Source organism: Muscardinus avellanarius (assembly GCF_963383645.1).
Source record: "Muscardinus avellanarius genome assembly, chromosome: 6".
Lineage (NCBI taxonomy): Eukaryota > Metazoa > Chordata > Mammalia > Rodentia > Gliridae > Muscardinus > Muscardinus avellanarius.
The window spans coordinates 123,582,766-123,610,281 of record NC_137791.1 but is presented as its reverse complement, the minus strand read 5'-3'; the positions used below and the strand labels follow the sequence as shown (position 1 = coordinate 123,610,281).

Genomic DNA, 27,516 nt, shown 5'->3' with positions numbered 1-27,516 from the left:
ACCACCAGCCCGCCTATGAGAGGGTTAGAAATGTGCATGCCCTAGCTGTGGGAAGCTTGGGGTTGGTGGAGTGATGAGGGAGGGGTTATGAGACTGATATATATATTTGCCTGCTGTGTGCATTGAAGGGGAAGCATTAAAGAGGAAGCATCATCAACAGACTCGGCGTTCGTGTGTTCTTTCCTGGGGCTCTGCAGGACGAAGCCTTAGGGACACAACAAGTGGTGCCGAGACCCGGGAACGCCGTGGGATAAGTTCGCAGGTAAGCGAGGAAGGTACAGCGCTGTGTAGGTTCGCAGGATTTAGCAACGAAGTAGAAAGCTTGCAGATTGTGATGAACCAAGCCGTGGGGTAAGTTCGCAGGTACAGCTCTGTGTAGGTTCTCAGGATTTAGCGACGAAGACGAAGTTGAAAGCTCACGGATTGTGACGAAGCAAGACTTATCATGGGGTCTAAGGTTACTACTATGAAAGTCAAAGAGGCTCTCTGTAAGATTCTTTTTAAGGGAGGAGTGAAAGAAATGGGCAGCTTAAAGCAGGCATAATGATGGTAAATCAAAGAGTGGACCTATTACAAGAACAGGTCGACATTTTGGGACAGATGGCCATGGTACCATGTATTCAAAAATTGTCTGGATTATGCATAACCTCTGTGCAGTATCAGAATTTTTCCCATGCAGGCAAACTATCCCGACAGATAGGCAGAATGCTTCTGGGAAATTGGAGCCATAAATTTGAACAGACTATGACAGAACTGTGAGTGTCCATTGTCGCGATCAAATCTACCCGCGTGGAGATTGCCTCAGTACAACAATGGATGGACCTGATACAGGGGACAGTGGGCTTCTTAAGAGATTGGGGTGGCATGGCATTCTGGGCATTTTTTGCTGGTGGTAGTATGCTGTGTCCTGGTTGGATATATAAGGCGTATTTGAAAACAAACTGTGCAACAACAGCACATGCTGGTGCAAGCTCTGGCTGCCCTTGAAGCTGGCTCATCTCCTCACGTATGGCTCAATATGCTGGATCGGTAGTCAAAGACGGGTACGATCGTCCCCGGGATCATATCAACCTAAGACGGGAGTAATCATGCTATTGCTTTCCCGATGACGGGTAAGAATGATCCTTGAGGTTCGACAACCTAAGACGGGCACGGTCCCAAGCCTTAATTTTAATAAAACAAACAGGGGGAGATGTCAGGGCCCGCTCGGCTAGACCGGGATGGGGCGGTGGCTCAAGATGGTGCCTAGGCATGTTGCCAAGTCATGAGGCTCACGAGGCTGGCGGTGCCCTGAGCCTGCGCAGTGAGCCCTATCAGGTGCCCTACGGATGATCAGTGACGCAGTGCCTTGTGCTACCACCAGCCCGCCTATGAGAGGGTTAGAAATGTGCATGCCCTAGCTGTGGGAAGCTTGGGGTTGGTGGAGTGATGAGGGAGGGGTTATGAGACTGATATATATTTGCCTGCTGTGTATATATTTCCTGATATATATTTCCACTGAGGAGGAAGCATTAAAGAGGAAGCATCATCAACAGACTCGGCGTTTGTGTCTTCTTTCCCAGGGCTCTGCAGGACGGAGCCTTAGGGACACGACAGTGGTTGAGCCAAGGTGTGCAGCCAGGGAGCAAGCTGAAATAGAAAATGAACCCAGTCCTCTACCTCTGAGCTCCTGTTCTCATTTTAATTAGAACTGAAGTGATGGGCTAAGTTGAACAGCATGATATAAATAAATGCAATGTCTCATTTTCTTTCTTTGTGGAGTGAAGTGGAATAGTGACTCATAGCAATTGTAATTCAATTACTAACAGCATTTGTAGAACATTTGGAGCTGTCAGGAATTCATAATTCTTGCCATTAAATTACTGCATAAATAAATTAGAAAGTGCCCTTAACTTCTAAAAAGAGTGAGTCAGTATTTGATATATGTACTAATATGAATAATATACAAAAATAAGATCAGCTTAAGAAGAACATCAATATTTAGATGCCCAGGAACTCTACAACTGACTGAGAGAGATAGTGATTTTGGTTCTCCAAGACGGACCAGATATTATCACAAACATTACTTACTAGTAGTAATTGGGCATTTCTATGTGCCAGACAATTTCTTAAGCTCTTGGGTCCATATTTAATCTCAGAAACAGCCTTAATGGAGGTACGTAAGAGGGACACAGGAGCTGGCAGAAAGAGCTCCCAATGGCCACACTGAGACAACATGAGCAACTGAATAAATGAAGTCACACTGGGTTAGGACTCAAAGTATAAAATAAATACTCGTGAGCCATACTGATATAAACAGCTGAAAATTAATTAATGGGGGAGAAGGAGAAGAATTCCAAATGAATTAGCTTCTTTGCTATTAAGGAAGTGGAGCAGAATCCTCTGGGCTTTAAGTTTGGACTTTGTATAATAATCTCCTCTTAAAAAGTATGGTTTCGAATAAGTGAAAAAAAGAGCAAGTTCTTTGAAGACCTGATGAATACTACTTCATCCAGATGACCAGGCCAACACCAACAGTCATAAAACATTTTAATAGTATGTACTCTCCACATTATATAATAAAATGACACTTCACTTGTGTGGTCTACCTCTCCCAAACACAACCACTGTATAAGCATGAGAAAAACATCAGATAAATCTCAGTTGAAGGACTTTCTACAATTTCCTGACCAGTACTCCTCAAACCCATTAAAAACGAAGAAAGTCTGAAAAATGGTCACAGCCAAGAGGGACCTATGGATTTGACTAAATGAAATGTAAATGAGACTAAATGAATTGTAATCCTAATGGATCCTGGATCAGAAAAGACACTAAGTAAAAACTAAGGAAATATGAATAAGGCTTGACTTTGGTTAATAACAATGTGCCAACACTATATCCTTAACTGAAACAAGTGTACCCTGTTAATATGTGGCATAACTAATAGGGGAAACTGGATATGAGATACATGGGAACTTTCTGCACTATCTTTGGATTTTTTTCTGTAAATATAAAAGTGGTATAAAATTAAAAAATTATTTTAAAAATGAATTTGAAGAAGAGGGTACTGGCTGTGTTTGGTGGTTTGTGATGGATTGTCAACTTGACTGGATCATGAAACACCCAGAATTGTGTGACTTTGGGTGTTTTGATGAGATGCCTAGTTTATGTAAGGGCAGATTGAAGGGGAAGTCCTGCCCTGTACATGGGCAGCATGGTTCTGATAGGTGCAGAACCTGGATAAAAGAAGACAAAAGTGGTGTGGTTCTTCAAGAAGAAAGTGCATCTGTTCTTATCTGAGATATCAGGCTTCAGGATTGTCACCATCATTTCCTTTTCTTTTGGAGAGTTCCTGACCTTTCCATCTTGGACTGGGACTGAATTAGTGGTCACTCTAATTATGAGACTCCAGAGGTCTTAGACCTCTGGACCAGCTTCTGGTTCCTACAGCTTTCCATGCACATTTGACAACTTGGGACAACATTCTTTTGGACTGTAAGCTGATCTGATAGATCTTCTTTTACCATATACACGTTCTGTGAGTTCTCTTACTCTAGTGAATCCTGACTAGTACAGTGGTACACAACTATGAATTCAGTATTTGGGAGGCTGAGACAAAAGGCTCAGAGGATTGGGGCCAGCCTCAGCAACTTAGAAAAAAACCTGTTTTTTTAAAAAAATAGCCAGGTGTGGTGGCGCACGCTTGTAATCCCAGCATTTGGGAGACTGAGACTGGCGGTTCGCGGACAGCCTCAGCTACTTAATGAGGCCCTCCGCAACTTAGTGAGACCCTGTTTCAAAATAAAAAATAAAAAATAGGGCAGGGGGTGTATCTTGGAGGTCAAATGCCTCTGGGTTCCATCCCAGACCCTCAAAAATAAAATTTAAAAAAATCAAGTAAGAAGCAAAAAAGGTCTGGCAATGTAGCTCAGAGGTAGAATACCCCCGGAAAAAAAGGGTATTGGTCTTCAGACCATAGGAGCAGATGCAGATATATATTGGATGCATTTCTCTTGTAAAAATTGTTTGGTTCCTCCCAGGTTCCACTGAACATTAGAGTCCTCTAGGAGGTGTAGATGACATCCAGGCTAGAGGAGCTGTGAAAGGAGGAGCCAGATCTCTCCTGGCCAGACAATCAGGAAGAAGCAGGACAGAGTGAAAGTGTAACAAGCAACAGCTAGAAGACACTTAGTAGCACCATAGTCCTTGGGGCTCAACAGAGGCAGATGGATGGGCCCAGGTTAAGGAATATCCCCAGAACTTTGAAGAGTGTTTGACACATAGTAATACTTGATAAATATTTTCTATATGAATGGATGAAATAAAAAGACATCTAAAGCTGCCTTCTACTTCTCCTCCAATAACTGCAGAGCTCCTTGGAATGGCCACAAAATAAAAATAACATCTATGTGCTCTAGGAAGGAGGAGCATGAAAGAGAGACCAAAGAGATAAAGTTTAAGAATTCATAGATCTGATGAAATCAAATTCTATACTCATTGGAAACATGGTTAAAAGTAATTATTTCTGACATTTCAAAAGAAAATTTCCATTTAATTGAACAAAGTGACTCATTCTAGAAAGTTTTCCCATAGTCACAGTGGATATCTGTATAGAATATATTTTTTTTCATCAGCCCTGTAAATGACAAAGCTATTTGTTGATAATGTCTCCACTGCACAACTCCAGGGAGTGCCACTCATGGTTTCTTCTGCACCATTTGGATGGTCAGTGAGTGGCATTTTCCTGCAGCTCTGAACTGGACAGCTCCCCTGTCAGGTCATCAGTTACCTGGAGTACAGTAGGCGCAGCAATTCCAGAATTATTCTAGATGACAAAAACACTTTTACCTCAGCCCCAGTAATATAAGTAATCATGCCATTTGGGAAACTCTCAGCAGTGTGCATTACCCTGATGGTGTTAATGTTTGGTACAAGTTATCTATTATGATGGTCATTTGGCAGCTAATAATTATGTCAGTAGTCAGTGATTTTGTGGGTGAGATGGACTACTGAATGATAATTTTAAAAATTGTTGATAATACTCAGTAGTAAGCTCATAGAATGCCATTTAGGACATTATCTGACAATATGTCTCTTGCTCAGTAGAAAGGAATCTGTACTGATGATTAAGAATGGGGTTAAAAAATTATGGCACTTGAGTCATGTCTGACCCACTAGCAGCTTTTGTAAATAAAGTTTTACTTGCAACACAGCTATAGTAATTTGTTTAGGATTAATCTTTAATCACCTTTGTGCTGCTGTAACAGAACTGAGTAGATGCATCCAACTCTATGACCTGGGAAGCCAAAAATATTCACTAGTTACCCCTTTAGCAAAAAGTCTGCTGACCTCTCATTAAGATGGTGGGATTTAGAAACTTTGGTAGAACTAAGGTCCGATCCTGGTTTCAATTTACTTAACTAAATTATTTTAGACAGCTTCTCTAAGTTTTGGGTTCCTTATCTCTAACATGTAGTTGGTAATATATATATATATTATATTATATATAATATATATTATATATATATATATATATATATATATATATATATATATATATATATAATGTTTTTTTTTTTGCGGTACTGGGGATGGAACCCAGGGGCATACTACCTCTGAGATAAACCCCAGTCTAATTTTTTAGTCTTTTTATTTTTTGAAACAGGGTCTCACTGAGTTGCAAAAGGGCCTTGCTAAGTAGCTGTGGCTATCCATGAACCTTGATCTTCCAGTTTCCTTCTCCTGAATGCTGGGATTACAAGTGTGCATCACCACACCCCACAATAGTTTATTTTTTATCTGCAATTTATTCTTTAAAGTTATTAATAAAAAACAGTGGGAAGGCAGGGTGGGGATAAGTTTTAGTACTAAAACTCAATTTGGATAATTTTTTTGAGTGTGGTACTGAGGATTGAACTCAGGGTCATTCTACCTCTGAGCTATACCTCCAGCCCTATTTATTTTTATTTTGAAACAAGGTCTCACTAGGTTCATGAGAGTTTCACTATTGCTAAGGCTATCTTTAAACTTGAAATCTTCCTGTCTCAGCCTCCCAAGTACTGAGATTACAAGCATGCACCACTTTGCCTGTTTTATTTGGTGAATTTTTGCGCCAAGAACTGTCACAAAACTATTCTTATTATCTATCTAGCACCTATATATTACTTTGGTCAGAGGACTTTAACTGACCCATAAATCTCAGTGACATTGACTACGATACGCTTATTAATCATGCATGCAGTGAAATATGAATAAGGGAGGCCATGTTCCATGTGGTCATTCAGGGATTCAGGCTTCTTCCACTCTGTTGCAAGGTTCTCTGGTATATGCGATTGTATGATCTCCAAATTAAGAAGAGAGATAAAGCCTGGCATGGTGGTGCATGCTTGCAATCCCAGCATTTGGGAGGCTGAGACAGGAGGATTGAGACAGGAGCATTTGGGAGGCTGAGATAGGAGGAGTTTGAGGCCAGACTCCTCTATTTAGTGAGGCTCTTTGCCATTCAGTGAGACCCTGTTTCAAAATAAAGAATAAAAAAATTGGGCTGAGGGGTGAAGCTGGAGGTATAATGGCCCTGGTTTCCATCCCCAGTACCACAAGACAAAAAAGAAGAGAAATAAAGAAAATATCACTTTTACTCATATTCCATGGATAGAACCTTAATGATGGCCCTCCTAAGTACATAGGGTCTGAAAATGTAAACCAATTCTGTGATCACTAAAAAGAACACAGAAACATTGGTGACCGACAGCAGTCTCTGACATGTTCATGATATTTTGCTGCACATGTATTACATATTTGATTATAGCATGTTGTAAACTCTGATGGAGACATGCCATATATGTGTGTACATATTTTATATGTATTTATGTATAAACATATGTACTTTAATATAATATATTTTATATAATATAATCATGAGATATATACACAATCTATCTATCTATCTATCTATCTATCTATCTATCTATAGTGTTACAATAAAATTTTATTTATACAAGCAGGTCGTTTTATAAATAGTTTAGAAAACTATGGCTCCTGGGCCATAGTTTCCAACTCCATTCTTAATCATCACTATAGATTCTCTCTGACTGAACAAGAGAGATTTTGTTAGCTGATAGCTAAAATAGTGTATTGATTTGGATTTTGAATGTTCTCCTGTCCTTCTTAAGGCTGAGTAAAATTCTATTGTGTACATATCCCATAGTTTTGTAATCCATTCTTTTCTTGATGGACATCTTGGCTGGTGCCATAGTTTGGCAATTGTGAATTGTGCAGTTATGAATGCAGATATGTATACAGCCATAAAGAAGAACAAAAATTATATCATTTGAAGGGAAATGGATGGAACTCGAGATCATTATGCTAAGTGGTATTAGTCAGTCACAAACGTTAAAAAAAAAGTCAGATGCTCTCCCTAATGTGCAGAAACTAGGGGGAAAAAAGAGTCATAGGGAAAACTCTAGACAAAGGAATAGAAATCATAGATAAGCAAATAAGGCAACCTAATTGGGGGGAATGAGAGGGGGAAAAAGGAAAATTCTCTAATGTACATGATACACATTCACAAACATATCAATCACTAAGCCAAACATAAGAAGGAGGGAGGGGAGAGAAAATGGGGTGGGAGTTCAGGAAGAGCTAAATGAGTGATGTGTGCATGTACACCTCTACCATCTTGTACTCCATTAAAATACATGACAACAATCCACCAATTAAAAAGGGGGAAAGAATGTTCCACTATATTCATGGAAACAAGGTAGCAGTGTTGGAAGTGGTGTTTGTCTGCTATGGAGTAAGCCCTGCAGGTGTGGCCTTGGGGATTAAATGGTTCCTCCACCCATTGCTTGTTCTTGCTTCTGGTATCTGTGATGTGAAGTGTAAATCCCATGTGTTCTCCCTTTCTCTGCTTCCTGCTTCCATGCCCTGAGATCCATAATCCACAGTTTCATGGGAATTGAACTCAGAATCACCAAGAAACTGTGAGCAAATAAATCTTTCTTCTTCTATGTTGTGTGGTCAGGTCTTTTGGATTATAACAGTAAAAATGTTAATGGAAGTCGGGTGTGGTGGTGCACGCTTGTAATCCCAGCATTTGGGAGGCTGAGACCTAAGGATTTCGGTTCGCGGATAGCCTCAGCTACTTAATGAGGCCCTCCACAACTTAGACCCAGTTTCAAAAACAAAGAATAAAAAATAGGGCAAGGGGTGTAGCTCAGAGGTCAAATGCCCCTGGATTCCATCCCCAGATCCACACACACAAAAAAAAAGATGAAGAAGAAGAAAAAAGAATATTAATGTAGATAGATAGCATATTATGATTTGATTACTGAGTATTTATATGTATCTTTATAACAATATATAGTTTATATATCTATATACATATATATGTATATATGTATGAATATAGTCTATGTTATTGCAGTTCTAATTATTATTAGAACTAATATTATTAGATATAATTAGACATAATTATAATAACTAGTATAATTATTATCTTATTGAAGTTATTGCAGTTCAGACTTACAAAGAAACAACTCAGCAGGCTCTGAGGATTTAAGATTTGGGGGTATATATGGTATAGAAGGTTTATATATACTTGGTCACAATCTGAGACCAGATTGCCTTCATTGAATCCTGGGTATGTTATATTCCAACTGTGTGACCATTATGGTTGTTTAACTTTTCCTGTGATTTGCTTTCTGCATTTGCTAAAAAGGAGATAATAAAAGTTCCTAGAAGGACTAAATACATAAGTAGTATATAACTCACTCGATACAATGCCTAATGTATGAATGCTAAGCAAATATTAGCATCATTATTGCATAGCTACTCTTATTGCTAATGCTGTTTTAAGCACTTAATATAGTAAATACTTATAAGCAGATGCAGAACTATCTTTCATAATGTTGCAAACAGAATAGTCATCTAGCCTTTGCTTGAATATGTTTAAGACAGATTCCTTTATAATGTGATGACCACTATTATTATTAATCATCTTCATTAGAAAAATCCCCCAAGACATAGCTGTTATTGTTAACATCTAATAAATATTGAGCACATATTTGGTGCCAGGCACAGTGCCAAGCCCTTTACTGACTTCATTACTTTCTCAGTCTTACATCATCCTGTGAAGTTGCTTCAGTTGCTGATATTTTACTGATATAAACACTGAGGCGAGTGTTTACATACTCAGCCCAGGATCTAGCAAACACTTGGTGGCAAAGTGGAAGTTAGATCCAACCTCACTAAAAGCCACAGCTCTTCGTTTATTCCTTCTGCCCTTCAGCTTTCAGCAGAGGAAGTAGAACACTTCAGTTTCCCCACATCCTAGAATGCGAGTGCTCTCTCTCCTGTACCTCCCAGTATGCTGTTGTTACTAACAATATGCTCTTTTCCTAATTCTTTCTGCATTTTAGATTTTCAGGGAGCTAATAAACTTCTAAAAATAACTGCAATAATGTGGTTTTGAATTTGACTTGACACAACATTGACTAATTTATCGATCGGGTTGCCTTTAAAGGAAAGACATTATACCAGCATACTATCATATATAACCATTACAACCAATTTCCCAAATTAGAGTCAATATTTGTTATAATTACTGATATTTTACATAAGTATTATTATGCATTATTATGCATTATTCTTCATTATTAGCACCAGACAAATTTTACAGGTATAATTGGATTCAAGGTGCTATAAGAAATTGATGGTATAGCTGGGCGTGGTGGCGCACACTTGTAATCCCTGAGCTTGGGAGGCTGAGACAGGAGGATCGCACCGGTTCGAAGCCAGCCTCAGCTACTTAATGAGGCTCTCAGCAACTTAGGGAGAACCTGTTTCCAAATAAAATATAAAACAGGTCTGGGAGTGTAGCCGGGAGGTAGGAAGCCTTTGGGTTCTACTCCCAGTTCCAACAAAAAGAAAAAAGAAATTGATGGTATGTTTCTTTTTCTTTGTGATAATGGGGATTGGATTCAGGGACTTTCTACCTCCATTCTACAACCCTAGCCCTACTTTTTTTTTTTTAATTTTGAAACAGAATCTCATTATGTTACCACACACTGACCCCAAACCTGCAATCCTTCTGTCTCAGCCTCTTGGGTACTGAGATTACAGCCATGTACCACCACACCTTGCTTGAATTTATTATCTGTCATATAAATTACTTCAAGTAATGAAAACACTAGTAGTATTTACTTTTCTCACTTCTTTACAAACTAACTATACACATTTTTATTAGGTCAAACAAAGTTTTACTTCTATATTATAGTTGAATTAAAGCTATTCTGGAGTGAATCTTGTAGATAAAGTATAGCAAATGTGAATAAGATATTATCCTGGCTGGGCGTGGTGGCATATGTTTGTAATCCGTGCGCTAGGGAGGCTGACACAGGAGGATTACACAGGTTCAAAGCCAGCCTCAGTTACTTAGTGAGGCTCTCAGCAACTTAGTGAGACCATGTTTCCAAATAAAATATAAAATAGGTTTGGGAGTATAGCCTGGAGGTAGAAAGCCCCTGGGTTCCAACCCCAGTACCACCAAAAACAAAACAAACCCAAAGGTATTATCCTGGGTTAGTCTGAGCTGCCATCTGTAGATGAGATGCTTCAGAATACTGACATCTAGGATAATCTCACACTGACCTCCCCTACAGTAACTCTTGCTCTAGGCCCAGGGTAAATCCATTTTCTCTACTGACTTCTTGGTTCATATCTTCCTAGCCACTACCAGCTTCTTCTTTTCCCAGTGATATTTCTTGATTAAGTTCTAATTTGGGGAGATTCCTGGACAAGAATCTTCAGGCGTGTTCCACTCTATGTGCAAGAAGTGGTCAGAATATGTGTGAGGAGGAACTTTTTTCAGCCTGAGAATTCTCCCCTGGGGACCCCTGACTGAAAAAAAGCCCAGGAGGCTCCAGTTTTCTTTTTCCATCCTCTCTAATAGCCCTTGTATACAGAGAGCTCCGCAAATGAGCATTTCTCCTACTAAACATGACAGATTGTTAAAAAAATTTTACCCATTTCATTTGACTGTCTTTTGATAGTCCCTGCCATCATCCCACCCATCTTCAATGTCTGTACCATAGTTCAATCTTCCATGGGTCCCTCTCCTGTCTGGACTCTTAGAATAAGTACCTGGTAATTGTACTCCTTGTTTCCAGGAACAAAACTCAGCTACATGAACACCCCTGCGTTCATGTCCTTAGGCCTCCTCATTGCTCACAAGACAGTGGAACCTCCTTCCTCAGCATTCTGTCTAGGCATGTGGGCCCTGGCCCCTGCTTCCTTCCCTATACCTCCCTCTTGGTCCTCTCATTTACATGCTGTCTTCCAGATGATTTGCAAATGCTTTCTCTTCCTTCCTGAGACAGAAATGCTCTGCTGGACCACTCTGCTGGACCTCTGCCTCACCCCACTGCTTCCCATCCTGAGTCATTGTTCTCTTGACCAGCTTCTGCTGTTTCTTTCAGGATTAGTTCCATCAGTCTCAATGCTGAAGCTCTCACTGCAGCCCCTTTGTCTGCTGGTCTTCTTCCACTATTTGCTTCCCTTGGTCTTGGCATCTCTGCCTATGTGTAAGCTGCATCCTCTCTCCCTCCCAACATCTTATCTCCTATGACGATCTATCTATCTATCATCATGTATATCTTATGTACATCTATGGACAGTGGACATGTCATCTCATGTCCACTGTCTATAGATATAGCTATCTACATGAGTAAAAGGTACTCATTTAGCTGAGAGAAACTGGAATTACAACATAAATAACAGAGAATTCTACTGCCCAGAGACCAAACTCAGCCATTCAGAATATGTACCAATACATGAGCTATATATTCTACTCATAGTTTTCCTAACAAATATAAAAGGTGTCAGTCTTAACAGGTGATCATTTAGCATTTGGTATATTCTCTTAACACTTTGATTTAAATATATCACTGCATGTGACCTGCTATGTATCATATGAATTATATAAGGGGCCTCGTTATATTTATTTATTTATTTATTTGTTTGTTTGTTTATTTATTTATTGGTGGTACTGGGGGTAGAACCCAGAGGCTTTCTACCTCCTGGCTATACTCCCAGACCTTTTTTATATTTTATTTGGAAACAGGGTTTCACTAAGTTGCTGAAACCCTCACTGAGTAGCTGAGGCTGGCTTAGAACCCCGTGCGATTCTCCTGTCTCAGCCTCCCAAGCGCAGGGATTACAAGCGTACGTTACCATGCCTGGCCTCATTATCTTTAAATATAGTGAATATCCATCTCTAGAGATATATGTCTTTATCATACACACATTATCATATCTATATAATATATATATATAATACATAATATAATATATATGATGGATGTTCTTATATAAGTGCTATGTGACTATCTGGGACATATTTCATTTTACTAAATGGTAATATACAGTATTTCATGAACAAAATTACATGCTTTCTCTACAGATCTCTTCAAGTTTGTGATTTAAAAAGAGATTGACTTAGAGACTTGCCAGGCCTGTTTAGTACTGTGTTTTCCTGCATTTGATTCCATGTCTGACTCTTCTACTCACTGGCCTTCCAAGCAGGGTTTTGACTTTGCTCCTTTACCCTCTGCAGTACAGGCCTACCAAAGTGACTGGTCCACAGGCAGCTTCAGTAAATGTTAGTTAAGTCATTTGCTTTCTGAGTTCATTCTGAAGTTGAGAAAATCCATTTCTGGACAGTTATAAACTACAAATCGCCAATTTCAAACTTTTGTACAAAAAAAAAAAAAAGGCCAGAAACCTTTCCAGAGTGCCTTAAGATAGAAAAGAGTGTAGAGCTTACCTCAAAGCTCACAGCCCCATTGTGGTCTGTATCGAATGCATTGAACAGGAAATGTGCGTATGTTGTAGAATCTGAAATGTTGAAAAGGGAAGACGGTTAAGTCAGTGTTGTCATGCCAGAAGAAGACTTAACAAAGAAGCTCAAGCCTCTCTTCATTCAGGAAAACTATCTTCACCCTCTGTAGCTTCTGCTTTCTTTCTTGCTGCCCACACAGTCTTGGCAGGGAACTGTAATTTGAGATTCATGAGGTAAAGCACATTTACAGAGGACACTGGTGACAAACATTCTCTGTGAGCTTCTGGCTGGAAAATATGCCGAATCTGAGTATCTTGGGTGACAAGACAAGACTGACACTGGAACAAGTTTCCCCAGAGGTGACTGTGAGGACTGAGTAATGCCAGTTTAGAGATTGCATAGTGGTTGGTGGAAATTATATCTAAAAGCAAAATAATAGTACAGGTAAAGAGACAGAGAGATGAGTTGCTGAGTTGCTTTCATCAGTTTTGCAACTCAGACAAGACTATTGAGACTCAGGGAAGTTGAGAATCTTGCAGTTGAGGAAGGAGTAATTATGAAATGTGGATATTCTGAGGCTCTTCTGTAGCCAGTATACTTGGCTGATGAACTGTGGACTTGGAAAGTTTCTATATTCATACTGAAAGAGGATCTAGTGGTCCTAAGGTCCCCAGTTGCATGCAGCATAATACCACAAGACTCCTCTACTCTGAGTCAGGTGTGGTGACACACACCTGAAATCCCAGTACTTGAGAGGCTGAGATAGTTGGAGCGCAGGTTCGAGGCCAACCTCAACAACTTAATCAGATTCTCAACAACCTATCAAGACCCTGTTTCAAAACAAAACAAAAAATAAAATTAAAATAAAGGCTGAGGGTGTAGCTCAGAGGTAGAATGCCCCTGGATTCAATCTCCAGTACCACCAAAAAAAAAAAAATTAAAGAAAGAAAGAAAGAAGAATATCCTACTTTGTCTAGGTCCTGTGTAGGATTTGAGGTTCTGGATAGTGATGGGTAAGTATGGACAACTTCCTGTCATGATTCAGGATGCTGCAGACATCAAAGGCCCCCGGAATCTAATTCTCCCTCTTTGAATGCTTCTAATTTTTCCTTCTTCATTTGTCTTTTTCTCCATTGTCTCCCTAATCTTTGAACTTTCTGCTTTTTCATTTTCAAAGTATTTTTATTGTTTTCTTTGCTTAATGCCTGGCTTTCATTTCTAAGTGCTTTTTTGTGCTTGACCTTGATCAAATTTACATGATTATTTTAAATGCTTCTTCTTATAAGTTTAGCCTTTGTCTTAACCTTTGTTATCTTAAAAAAAAATAAGGTAACCTTTCAGCTCATTGGTTCTAGCCTTTCATCTTCTGTTAAAATCTCATTTCTACTTTATGACTTTCAGGTTTTTTTTTTTCTTGCTGAGAACTAATATAAGTTCTATTCAGCTTTTACTCTGTAAATTACTTTTGAGATTCTATTGAGAAACTAAGCATAGCAGGAGTAGGCTCCTGCATTCCTCAAATAAAAGTGGGCAGATGTCCCTATGTTTTGTCCCCTTACCCAATCAGCTCTGGTAGTATCACTACTCTTGTTGAAAAATTTTCACTATTGCCAGAAGAGCTCCAAACTCCTTTATGATCTTAGGGCCCATGAACTATTTAAGCATTGTTTTTACTGAGTGCTGTAACCCAGTGCTTAACAGTATTGAGGTCAAACATTTCATAAAATGTTCTATACACTCATTTTTTTCTAAATGACAGTGGCACCTTCTCTCATCTCTTAATTTTATTTTTTTAATTTGTTTTTGTGGGACTGGAGATTGAACCTAGAGCTATACCCCTAGCCCTATTTTATTTTTATTTTGAAACAGAGTATTTCTAGGGTGATTGAAGTCTCACTACTTGCCGAGGCTGTCCTTGAACCTGTGATTCTTCTGCCTTAGCCTCCAAAGTGCTGGGATTACAGGTATGCGCCATCACTCCGGCTCATCTCTTAACTTTAAATATGCTATGAGGGACTACTTATTTTTCAACACATGAATCATTAGCATCGTTTTCAATGAACTAACCAGGCAGCAAAATTGGTTTTAAATAATATGTAAAATCATTATGTCTAAAGAATGTGTACATCTAGCATTGACTTATTGCAAGAATAAATCATTTTGGAGGTAGGGTCAGCGGTTTAATTGCAATCAACTTAGAGCTTTGTTAGGAAGTTTCACTGTCGAGCAATCAAGAATTGGCAGTCTATTCTTTCCAAAGTTGTTTTGCTCTCCACAATACTTTTTCACAGTTTTCTTAAACTATTTAGTGCACTCTGGAGACATGAGTTGATAAGGTGGTATGCTAATTTTATTTTCAGGGGAGGAGAAAAATTTTTTTGCATGTTTGATAATGAGCTTCATTAGGCTGGTCTCTTGTTACCCTGTTTGCACAATCAAGGAAAATGTGTTTAATTTAGCTAGCAGAACCTACCATAAGAAATGGCTCAGAATAGACAATGTCTGCAATGTTTTTAAAATTTAAAAAATAAGACATTATAGGTATATGATGATTACTATTCTTCTCAAGTGGGCTTTCTCTAGTTTTAAAGCTTTGCATGTGGCAATGACACTCTCAAAGTTTACACGAATGTGGTTCAGAGGAATTCCTGTTCTTTTCAAAGTATGTTGGAAGTTCTCCTATAAACTAAGACACTTTTTCAGCCTAGATTTATCATGCAGAGAGCTTTTAGTAATAGTGCAGTGAAATCAGACTGCCTGAACTTGAATCTTAGCTTCACCAGACTAACGATGTGACCTTGAGTAAGCTGTTGAACATTTTTGTGACTCAGTTTCCTCATTTACAAAATGATAACAGTATCAATATGTACTTCATAGAGTTTTAATGTGAATTTAGATGAGATATTACATATGCAAAACATTTACAATTTCCCTTGGCATCTATTAGTCAACAAATATTAGCTATGATTATGATTATTATTCATTTTTCATAATCAAACCACCCTTTTTTAAAGCTAATTTTAAAAATGTGGTCAGCTGTGTGTAGTGGCCTAAGCCTGTAATCCCAGCTCTTGGGAGGCTAAGACAGGAGGTCCACAGATTTAGGGCCAGCCTCAGCAATTTAGAAAGGGCTTCAGCAACTTAGTGAGACCCTGGTTCGTGTGTGTATATATATATATATATATATATATATATATATATATATATATATATATATATATATATGTTGGTGGGAGTGCAAACTAGTTCAGCCACTATGGAGATCAGTGTGGAGATTCTTTAGAAAACTAGGAATAGATCCACCATATGATCCAACTCTACCACTCCTGAGTATTTTTCAAAGGGGCTGAAATCAGAGAACTACAGTAACATATGCATACCTATGTTCATAGCAGCACAATTAATAATGGCCAAAATATGGAATTAATCTAGGTCTCCATCAACAAATGAATGGACTGCAAAATTATGGGAAATACACACAATGGAATTCTATTCAGCTATAAAGAAGAACAATATCACACCATTTTCAAGAATATGGAAAGATCTGGAGAACATTATGTTAAGTGAGATCAACCAAGCACAGAAAAGAAGGGACATATATTTTCTCTAATATGCCCAAACTAGGGAGCATTGGGGATACCATAGGGACTCCAGATAATGGAGGGGAAATCTCAGCAAAGCTAGAATGAAAGAGTAGGAGAGGAAGAAGGCTGAGGTTGATTAATGGAGGAGTTAATCTAAATATGTGTAAAAGTATGAATATAGCATGGTTAACCTGGATACTCATTGTTGGAAGGGGGAAGGGGGATTGGGGGGAGGAGAGACGGCATCAAGCACAGTCTAAATGTGTACCATTTTCAATATGTTCCACATATAAATAAAATTAAAGAAAAAATATATATGGCTGTGGGTATAACTCAGAAGTAGAATGACCCTGGGTTCAATCCCCAGTAACAAATAAATAAATAAATAAATAAATAAATAAATAATAAAATATTATATTTACAGATGTAACACTTTTTTACCTAAAAATTTCCTGTTTTTGTAAAGTTTCCATTGTGTGCTTGGGTGACTGAGGTCCTAATCTGATACACTTTCACACTCAATAAAGACCCATAGAATTATATCATGAAAGGCAATGGGCCATCTGATGCAGTTTGGATTTTTTCTGTCAGGCAGTGAAACTTCTTAAAGAAGGGCAGCAATACTATTAGCTGGACAAGTAGAGGAAGGAGACTAGATGCTGAGATGTCTAGCTCAGCATGGAGGTGGGTGTGTTAAAGCAAAGAGAACGTGTCCACTTCTGTGGTTTGAATTTCACCCCACTTTGCTCTTTCTAAGCACTCAGCAAATATTTATTAAAAGGATGAATAACTGGATTTCTGGATTCTAGAATCCAGTATGATAGAAAGCTTGAAGGATGGCCTCTGTTTTGTAAATACAGTATAGAATATAGTTTGCAGTTAACCTGTAGAAACCTATCTAGAGATTTTGCCCAAATTAGTGAATGAAGAACGCAGCCTATGTGCTCACTTTATGACCTGAAGCCCTTCTTTGGTCATATTTTTCTTATGCCACAAAAATAGGTACTGAGACTGATGTGCCAATATTACCTCAGTCTCCCATTATTTTCCTTGTGTGGTTGAAAATATGTGTTGAACTTTTGAAATTAGGCAACAAAATTAATGGATTCTTAGGGTAAGCTGAAGTCTTGGAAACCATTTAGCAAGTCATCTAGTTTTAATAAGGATAGAAATCAGGTATAAGCACTTTTAGGGACTTACAAAGGTCATCTCATTTCTTAATGGTAGAATTCATAAATAAATGAAGATACGCCACTATCAACTCTAAAATAAGAGATTAGAGTAGGAAGAAAGCTGAGAATTCCTTGGGTTTAATTCTCACATTTTTTGGAGAAATGACTTGAGGCCTGGATAAATAAAGCACTTGAGTTCACACACCTCAGTGATGGCCATCTAGCCACAAACTCCGGACTCCTGTCTCAGTCCAGTGCTTTCAACATAGTTATTTCCAGATGACAATGATTATATCAGCTAACCCTAGAGTGATGATCATGTCCCAGGTCTGTGGGATGGAATCAGTTTGAGTTTCTTCTCCCCACGCCAACCAATACAGAATGAGCTTAATGCATTTAAACATATAATTAATGGCATTATTACTAAGGCCAGTCAAGTTCATATGAATGAATAGTAGTTTCTGTCAATAATTCCTCTAACGCCATGGGTGTATCTCAGTGGTAGGCCACATGCTTAGCCTATGCAAGGCACAGGGTTCAATCCCCAGCACAAAAAGAAAAAAATCATTAATATTTTTGGAAATTGTTAGAACTATTGTCCTAGAACAAACTCTTCAGTGGGTGGAGTGTTAAAGAAATATATTTTGATCTTGATCACTCAAGATCAAAGACACTCAAGTGTCTTGCTCAATTTTGAATATTTGTTGACATACTTCTCTGACTTGAATTCATTCATTCATTCATTCATTCATTCAATAATTGTTAATCAGGTGCCTAGTTTAGTCACAGTAAGTGCGAATTTCCTACCACACAAGCAGAAACAGCCCAGAAAACTACAAGCTTCCTAGGATTTAAAAATGCTTACTGAGCTAAGAGTTTACACACTAATTGTTATTGTAAAAGTAACCATTCAGGCAGGAGCTCCATCAAGCTCTTTCCTCCTTCTTGCTTTACAGTAGTTTTTATGGAACACCTCTGTTGAATCCATTGTGCTGACATCCAGACACCAGGCAGTTTGTGCTTAGTATGCTGTCTCTTTAAGCCTTGGAAAAGGGTCAGAGCGTGCCACAGTGCAAATTGCACAGACAGCTCTGTTACATAGACAAAGCATCTTCACATAGGAAATGGTGAGATGTCATGATTTACTGGCATGTCATTACTACTGCTCATAATGAGGGAAGCCTGTTGCTCCCAGACCATCAACCTAAATAAATGATGGCCCCATGGAAGTATGAGGATGGCCGGAACATGAATTTACCTGCCATCTAAGATTGTGTTCTTCCTTAAGGACATTTTTCCTTTGCTAGCAACACCGCAAGATACAATTTGCATGCATGATATTAATTTTTAAAATTCAAGGTCATCAATTTTTAAAATATCACATTCCCTTTAATGATGCCTAGTACTTTTCAATCGATGCATTCAATTAACATAAATAATCAACAAAATTTAAGGAAGCAAAAGTGATTTTGCCCTTAAAGCCCTTTGGATTTTGTAACAATAATCCTTTGCAAAGTTGATGTTATTGAATTAAGGAGGTATTCTCTAATGTGGAAATTCTGTTTTTCAAAAAAAAGATAAAATTTTAATGTGAAAGTGCATCCAATTTGTAGCATGTAATAATTTTTTTTTTTACAGTGCTGGGGACTGAACCCAGGGCCTAGTGCATGCTAGGCAAGCACTCTACTATTGAGCTACATTCCCAGCCCTAGCATGTAATAATTTTATTTTAAATCATCAAAAAGTAGCTTCAAGCTTTCCATTTGTGTTGGTGCTTTGATATCAATACCTATCGATATGTTGGCAAGTGTTTGAGTAGATAGCAAATGGTGACTTTTATTAAAACTTTCATGGGTATAAAATAATTTAGAATTATAAGAGATAATTAAATGATACTCAAATTAATTTTTCGTTAATGCAGACTATGGATTCATCATAATCTTGCCTTTGAATGTTGTCACCAGTATCAGCGTTTTGTTGAAACAGACATCCCCCATGCACTGCAGTAAGTAGGGGAATTGTTATCTGTGGTATATCCAAATCCATGTAATAAAGGATCTCCCTGTGTTTCATCAGTATTTTAATTTGATTCCTTTATGGCTACCTTTAGCAAAAACTTGTAGTTTGGCAATCCATGTATGGAATTACATCAATCCCAATGGAATATTTAGAATCAAATGGTTTGAAAAATAGAAGGGAGCCTAATTTTTGTATGAAACAACTTTTATTTAAGTGCCATATATATACCTTTTATAGATTCTATGCTTTGTAGAGTCATAGCCACCATGTGAAATGGGTGTCATCCATCCATCCATCCATCCATCCATCCATCCATCCATCCATCCATCACGCAGCAAGCATTTATCAAATGCTATTACTTTTTTGTCACAACTCCAAGTCTGGTGGATAAAATAATGAACAAGACAGAGAACTCCTATGTTCCTTTCAAGCTGATTTTCTAATGTAAAGAAAGATAATAAATAAGAAAATAAATAAAATACACATTGCTAAGGTGGTTTTTAGTGTGACAAAGAAACAAAAGAGAAGAAGGGATGGGAGATGTCTGAAGGGCCACAGTTTAAGGAAAGTCTCACTGAAAAGAAAGTATGGACTAAAAGCAAAGGTGGTAATGGACTGAGATGGATATTTGGGAGAATTGAATTCCAAGCACATGCAAGAACCAATCCAAAAGCCTAGCAGCAGCAATATGACTGGTGTCACTACAAGGGGGTGTCATTACAAGTGGTCCAGTCTGGCTAGAATGGAATGAGTCAAGAGAGGACATGAAGAAAATAGAACACAAACAATCCATGGTCTTGGCCCACAGGCCAAAAGGTAGGAAACGGCTTATGCTCCAATGCGAGGAAAGGTTGTGGATGTAGTGACTGACCTGGCGTGCATTTTAGCAGATCCACTCTGTCTCATTCTGAGCACTGACCATGGCTGAGGGAAAGGTGTTAGAATTAGGAAAATCAGCTCAGAGACTACTGAAGTTATTTTGGCAGGAGATGGTGGTGGCTCTTTAAAGTGGAAAACCATTTAAAAAGATGGCAAGGTCAGTGGCCAAGTCTTCTCTGACCATAACCACAGAAAGAAGCAGTGGTTGCCTCCTCTGTGAAGTAGAGGTCAAAGTTGAAATGAATGCCTACAAGGTCTCCTCTTTATTCAGGATGAAGTCTCCTTCTTAGACTCCTGATTTGTGTCCTTCTCTACCCTAGCCCATCACGATTCCCTCAAGATTTGAATTCTATGTGTTTGCCACCTTTTCTCCTAGGCTATTAACATATGCCTCTTTATAAGTTAAATCTTTTTAGATAAACAAGTTCTAGCTTTTCCTTTATTAAAAATAAATTCAGCTGGGCGTGGTGGTGCACACTTGTAATCCCAGCATTTGGGAGGCTGAGACAGGAGGATTATGGTTTGTGGCCAGCCTCAGCTACTTAATGAGGCCCTCTACGACTCAGTGAGACCCTGTTTCAAAATAAAGAATAAAAAATAGGGCTGGGGGTGTAGCTTGGAGGTAGAATGCCATTGGGTTCCATCCCCAGTACTGCAAAATAAAAAAAAATAAATAAATTCTTCTATTTATGTGTTTCCGTCTAGTGCTATCATCTGCTTCCTCATCCCTTCACTCCCGAAGCCAATTGTCTCTAAATGTTATCTGTATTGTTTTTTTCTGTATTTCCTTATTTCCCATTTACCTTTTACTCTCTGAAATTTGGCTTCTGCTCCCTTTTAAAGCTGCCCTGGTCATCCTCAGCCGTGACCTGCCAGTTGCTACATCACAAGGATACCTTTCAATCTTTACCCTCCTGGGCCTCTTGGTTACAAAGTTTAATATTTTCCTTTTCTTCATTTCTGGACTGTCAATCTTGCCTTGACACCCTTCAATGTCTTTGGCTTTTCTTTCTCTGTCTCCATCATAGTTTCCTTTGTTGTCTCATGGTCCTTAGTATGTGCCCTGGATATTGTTCATGCTCGACTAGTGGCACTCATCACTTTCTATACTCCTCCTATAATCTCATTCATATCAGGATGCAGCTGTGGTTGAAGCACCTCGTGGTTAATAATTCTCAAATCTTTCTTTTTTTTTTTTTTTACTTTTCTCTGAGACTCAGATTTCTGCCAATCTCTTATTGATGCTAAATCTCCACCAGCACCTCAACTATAATTTCTCCCAAACTGACATGATTATTCCCTGACTCTTCCTTTAACTAGTGCTTGGTAGCATATCATGATAGATTTCTGGAAGTTATCACAAATTCCTCTCTCCATCTTTCTTTTCTTTTACTTTCATTGGTGCATGATAGACTCACATCATGATATACTTCATAGTGATATTGACATACATGCACAGAACATTTGATGAGTTTTCCCATGGCTCCCTCCCCCCTTCCTCTACTCCTCATACAAGATATTGAGATTAGCATTGCTATTCTTACATATGTAATATTGTCAGTGAGACTGCTTCCTTCATTAATTCTTGCTTTCCATCCCCTCCCCTCCCCCAAATCACCTCCCTTGGTCCACTGGGGTTTCTATTCCATTTTCTAAAGTCTCTCTTAAATCCCAATTACTCCCTAATTTCCACATATGAGAGAAAACATATGATCCTTCACTTTCTGTGACTGGCTAACCTCACTATAGTTCTCTGGGTCCCTCCATTTTCCTACAAATGACATCATTTTGTTCTCTCCATCTTTCTACCATAAAAACCCAACCACTAAACACTGCCATTTTTATTATGTAAATATATTTGCACTCTGTCTTCACTCCCCCATTCCTACAATGTATGCCATGGTTAAAGACCTTATTGTTTTGCTTCCTGGAATAACCTACTAATTATTCTTCTTGCCTTCAGTATTGCCCAAGTCAAATTAATCCTCCACAGAGCTATTAGTAGAATGTATCTAAAAAGCAAATCTGATCTCAACAGCTCCTACTTCAACCAGTCAGAGGCTTTGTATCACTTCAAGGATAAATCTCCTATTTATTAACATGATATCCATGACTCTCAAAGGGTATCCATTTCTCCCCCAAATCCACACTCATATCCTAACAGTTTCCTGCAAGTGTGCTTTTCTCTTTTCTGTTCTGCCCTTTGGCTCATATGCCTTTTGATTAGAATATCCCTACTGCCTTTGAAGCTGGAAAGCATCACACTCAACAGTGAAACTTCTCCTTAAAGGAATGATGAGACAGTGGAAGACTACATGATTCGGAGATGGATTAACCTCACTACACCCTAGTGTTTATTTATATAAAATGTTGTTGAATGATGAAGGGTGAGGCATACCATGCCAGAACCAGGCATGTAGTGAACCCCTCCAGGATGGTGTCAATATCAGCTCAGGTTCAACTTACCTATATAGCCTCTTTCTCATTTTCTCTCTACCCTACCTCTGGTCTCATTGATCCTCAAATGGATTATCAAGTGGCTGTCTTAAAATCTACATTCCCACACTTATACTTTAAGTTGGCATTATCCTCTGCTATACTGGGTAACAGACTTTGGGACAGATACCACATCCTCTTCCTTATATTCCTCTTCTATTACCAGCACCTCATATATGTTTAATAATATAGTATACTTAGAGACATGTTAGAGATAGGTATTTGCTTTTAATTCCCTATGCTTTGGGATTACTCCTGAATATTTTTACAAAGCAAATAAAGCCAGAATATTATAGTGATACATGCATGTCCATGTTTATAGCAGCAAAATTCGGCCAATAGTCAAATTATTGAACCAGCCTAAGTGTTCATCAATGGATAAGTGAATTAAGAAATTATGAAGCTGGGCGTGGTGGTGCACACTTGTAATCCCTGTGCTTAGGAGGCAGAGACAGGAGGATAGCGCAGGTTCAAAGCCAGCCGCGCACGCTGGCTTAGGGGACCCTGTTTCCAAATAAAAATGTAAAAATAGGTCTGGGAGTGTACCCCGGAGGTAGAAGGGCTTTCAAAAACCCCAGTACCACCAAAAAAAAAAGAAAGAAATTATGAAATACATACACAGTCTAATTCTACTCAGCAATTAATAAGAATAAATTTATGTTATGTGTACAAAAATAGATGGCATAAGAGAATATTACACTAAGTGACATTATACAGTCACAAAAATTGAAGGGTCATATGTTTTCCCTCATATGTGGGAGCCAGGAAGAAATTGGGATTAAAAAAAAGGGACTCCAAATAAAGAAGGAAAAACCCTAGTGGAGTGATGGAGGGAGTCTGGAGGAGGGAGAGGGTGGAGAAAAGAAGACTTGATGAAGGAACCAATTCAATTGATAATACGTTCATGTTTAAAATTATCTCTGGTAAGAAAGAAAGCAAAACGAAATATTGAAATGTTATCTTTAAGTCATCAAAAGTTTGGTATCAGACAAATGAAACTGTTAAGTGAGATTGTCATCGTTAATATTGGATAAATTGCTATAAAACTAGATGTCAACCACTAAGCCAAGCATGGGAAGAAGGGATGGGGAGGGAATGGGGTGGGGAACGGGTAGGGGCTAACTGGGCGATGGGTGCATGTATGTCTACAAAAGTATTTTCTTTATACCATTATGATGTATGAATACATTGCACCAATAAAAATAAATTAAAAAAATAAAATTATCAATGCAAATTTAATATCATGTATGGGGATAGGGAAGGAGTGAGGTGGGATACGAGGGGATGCTCACCAAGTGCTATGTGCATGTAAGTCCCTCACTCTAAACCTCATGATGTATGACTGCGATGCAGTAATAAAAATACAGATATCTGATGTGAGATTGAAGAAAAACTGTGAGATCCAATGGTAAAGACATTTCTTTACTATTCTCTAACATGCGTGGAACATCATTATTCCATCCTGTGTTTCCTTTTTAGAATAAATTAACACTTAGGCTGCATTAATTTTCTGGGATAATGAGGGTCACAACTGAGTTACTGAAAGGGAAAGAGGACAGCAAAAGTACACTAGACAAAGGCACAGAGAAATCTAGGTTATAACCCAGATCTGCTACTGAGCCGATGCGGGAGCCTGAGAAAATCATTTAACTCTTCTAAGCCCCAGATTTCATATCTGTAAACCAAGTATAATGACATATGGCCTGATTTGCAGAGTTCAGAGAATCAAATGAGACCTAGAGTACAACAGAGAAAAATTTGTGTCACTTTGAGGACCCCGGTAAAATTCAGAAAGTGTCATAAAATTAGACAGTAATATTTCTTTGAAAGTTAAAAGTAACCTCTTAAATATTTAATAATTTGTAAGTAGTTCACTTTTATGATACACTGAGAAAATTTCATTGCGTGCTACACACTAATTATTTTACATAAAGATTAAAAATATAGAGTCAGGCCATGAGAGATTAAACCCAACTCAAGATTGCGAACATAATTCTATGAGAGGATGTTAACAAGTCAACATTTGTACTCACCTCCCTGTGGAAAGAACTGGGAGTAAATCTCTTTGAAGGTTTCCTCATTAACAACACCACTGGGGCATTCCTAGAGAAAGTGGCAGACAAGCAATATGAGCAAAGTGTTCATAAAACTGATTTTTTTGCACATTTTGAAACAAAACTGTCTGTCATGCAAAACTACACCAAAAAAGATAACCATCCATCCATTTCTACAAAGACAATAAAAGTACATTCTAAACTTCTCTTCATTCCAGTTGTCACAGAAAAAAAATTGTAAATGTAAATATCTTTGCTTATTAAGCACCAGAGCTGGTTGGATATATTCAAAACTACTCAGCTGCTTTTAAGAGCATGTCCATTTATTATCAGTGAGATAAAAGTCTTTTGCTTTTCATTGCACCAAGATGTGGCAAGATGCTTATAATATGGTGTTTGCTAGGTCTTGGTTCTGTGTTCTCTTGAAATTTTCTGAAACCACACAATTTTGAGTTCAATAAGGGAATGATGAATCACCTTTGGATCTCAGGCAACTCAAGAAGCTTCAAGCAGAAGTAGTTGGTTATTATTTAGCAGTACAGAATGATATGCTATTTTGACAAGTAACCTTGGGTGAGTCAATGCCCTCATTGGTTTTGAACTTCTAGAGAGAAAAGTCTGAAAAGCAACAAGCCTAAACTTTTCCACTTGGAAGAATTGCTGAAGACTGATGGATACTGATCTTAGTGGTTGCACTAACATTGGACTATTGGCTGGAGGGGCCCTAGGGCACAGCTGGCCCTCCAACAGTGGATTTGGCATCTTATCCAAAAGAAACTGCAATCTACAATGTAAGCAAACAGTTCACAATGGTGCAGAACTAAAGACTTGACAAATGGATCATAGATTGAGATGAGGAAATAGCTTACTCCACTCTTTAGAGTTACCCAGAGGATGTGGTGAGGGATATGAGCTGTAGTGACACCATGAGAAGTGACGACTGACAACCACAAAATAGTCCACCATTGGATCACATGTCGGTGGGTCACTGTGCACTGGAGATGGGGAGGTGATAAGCTCTGCCCAGTGGTTCTGAGATGTGTCTCAGGGACAGTCCTGTGACCAGGGCTCCTTGTGATTCAGTTGTCATAGTATCTCCATGGATATGCAATTCCCCTGTACTCAGACACTGGGAAAGGCCCAGGTAGTGCCAATTTCCCAAAAAGCCTGATGTGAGACATGGATATCCTGAGTACAGTAAATTCTCTACTATTTCTGCCTTCTTTGACAGTCATCCATTTTGATGGCTAAGACCCTTACAAGCATTGCACCCTCATTAATATTCTTATTTTATCAATTTTACCTTCCTCTATTCCAATGAACTAGTTACTTAGCAGTAAGGTATTTTGCATGAGGAATTTCTATTTTCCCATTTGTTTGTTTGAAATATGGTAGGACCTTTCATAGGTAAAAAATTAATGCATAGTTTTAATGTGAATTTCTGCTTATAGAGATTGCCACGATATTTTTCCTCCCATCTGATCATTATAATAAATCTATGACTTAGGTAGCCAACACAGCTCCATTCATAAAGGCATAATTGGAAAGACTGAGTGTTAAAGGACCTGGTCATTTAGCAAGACAGTGGGGAAGCTAAAAGATGGGCTTGGGATTTTTCAGGTCACTATATGGTTTTTTATTAGATGACCCCTGTGAAAACAACAGTAACTGAAGATCTAAGATTATTGGAGCCAAAGAAAGGCAACTAAATACAAATGAGGAAAAAAGCAAGCAAGCAAATCTGATGATTAATTTTATGTGCTAATTTGTCTGAGCTTCATGGCCCAAGTGTTTGGCCAAGCATTTGGATGTATCTGTGGAGGTGTTTATGGATGAGATATGAATTCAAATCAGCAGACTTTGAGTAAAGAAAATTGTCTTCTCTAATATTGGTGGGGCTCATTTTATCAATTGTAGGCCAGGGAAAGCAAAGCCTAACTTTCCTGAGCAAGAGGGAATTCTTCTGCACACTGCCTTTGGATTTGAGCCGCAACATCAGTTCTTTTCTGGCTCACCAGCAGATTGCTTTTTCAACTTGAAATGATTTTTCCTGACTGTCTTAACCACTGACCTCCAACATCAGATTTTGGACTGGCCAAGTTTCTACAATGTGTGAGCCAATTTCTTGATTTTTCTCTCTCTTTCTCTCCATATGTATATACAAAAGCTCCTATTTTTTCCCCCTCTGGAGAACTCAAACTAACATAAATGAATTAATAATCAACAGCTACAACCTCCAAAAGGTAATAAAGTAGTATGCTTACAGTTAATTACTCAAAAATTTTGATTAAATGATTCTATCAAACTGGCAGCAACATGCCAATTAAAAAAGCAAACAAACTCTTTATAGTTGGCCCCTCTCCTGCACAGAAATTTTGATTTATTGGCTATTTAGCTCTGAGCCATCTGCTTGGGACAATAAAGGTAGAACAAATGCTTGGCTTCCTGCCATCAGGTGGGAACTTTCTGCAAGGTCAGAGCTGGAAAACTGCCTC

General features: G+C 38.4%; 1 protein-coding gene across 6 annotated transcripts in view; it reads right to left on the bottom strand.

Moving 5' to 3' along the window:
- Nucleotides 1-27,516, bottom strand: part of KCNIP4 (potassium voltage-gated channel interacting protein 4) — a gene marked incomplete at both ends in the record, with an annotated part of 1,202,216 nt that overhangs the window by 30,398 nt on the left and 1,144,302 nt on the right. For all 6 annotated transcript variants that reach the window (XM_080697130.1, XM_080697134.1, XM_080697133.1 and 3 more), the window contains 2 exons: nucleotides 12,803-12,873; nucleotides 25,001-25,070. In XM_080697130.1, coding sequence (XP_080553256.1) covers nucleotides 12,803-12,873; nucleotides 25,001-25,070 — 141 coding nt within the window. The remainder of the gene's footprint in view (nucleotides 1-12,802; nucleotides 12,874-25,000; nucleotides 25,071-27,516) is intronic.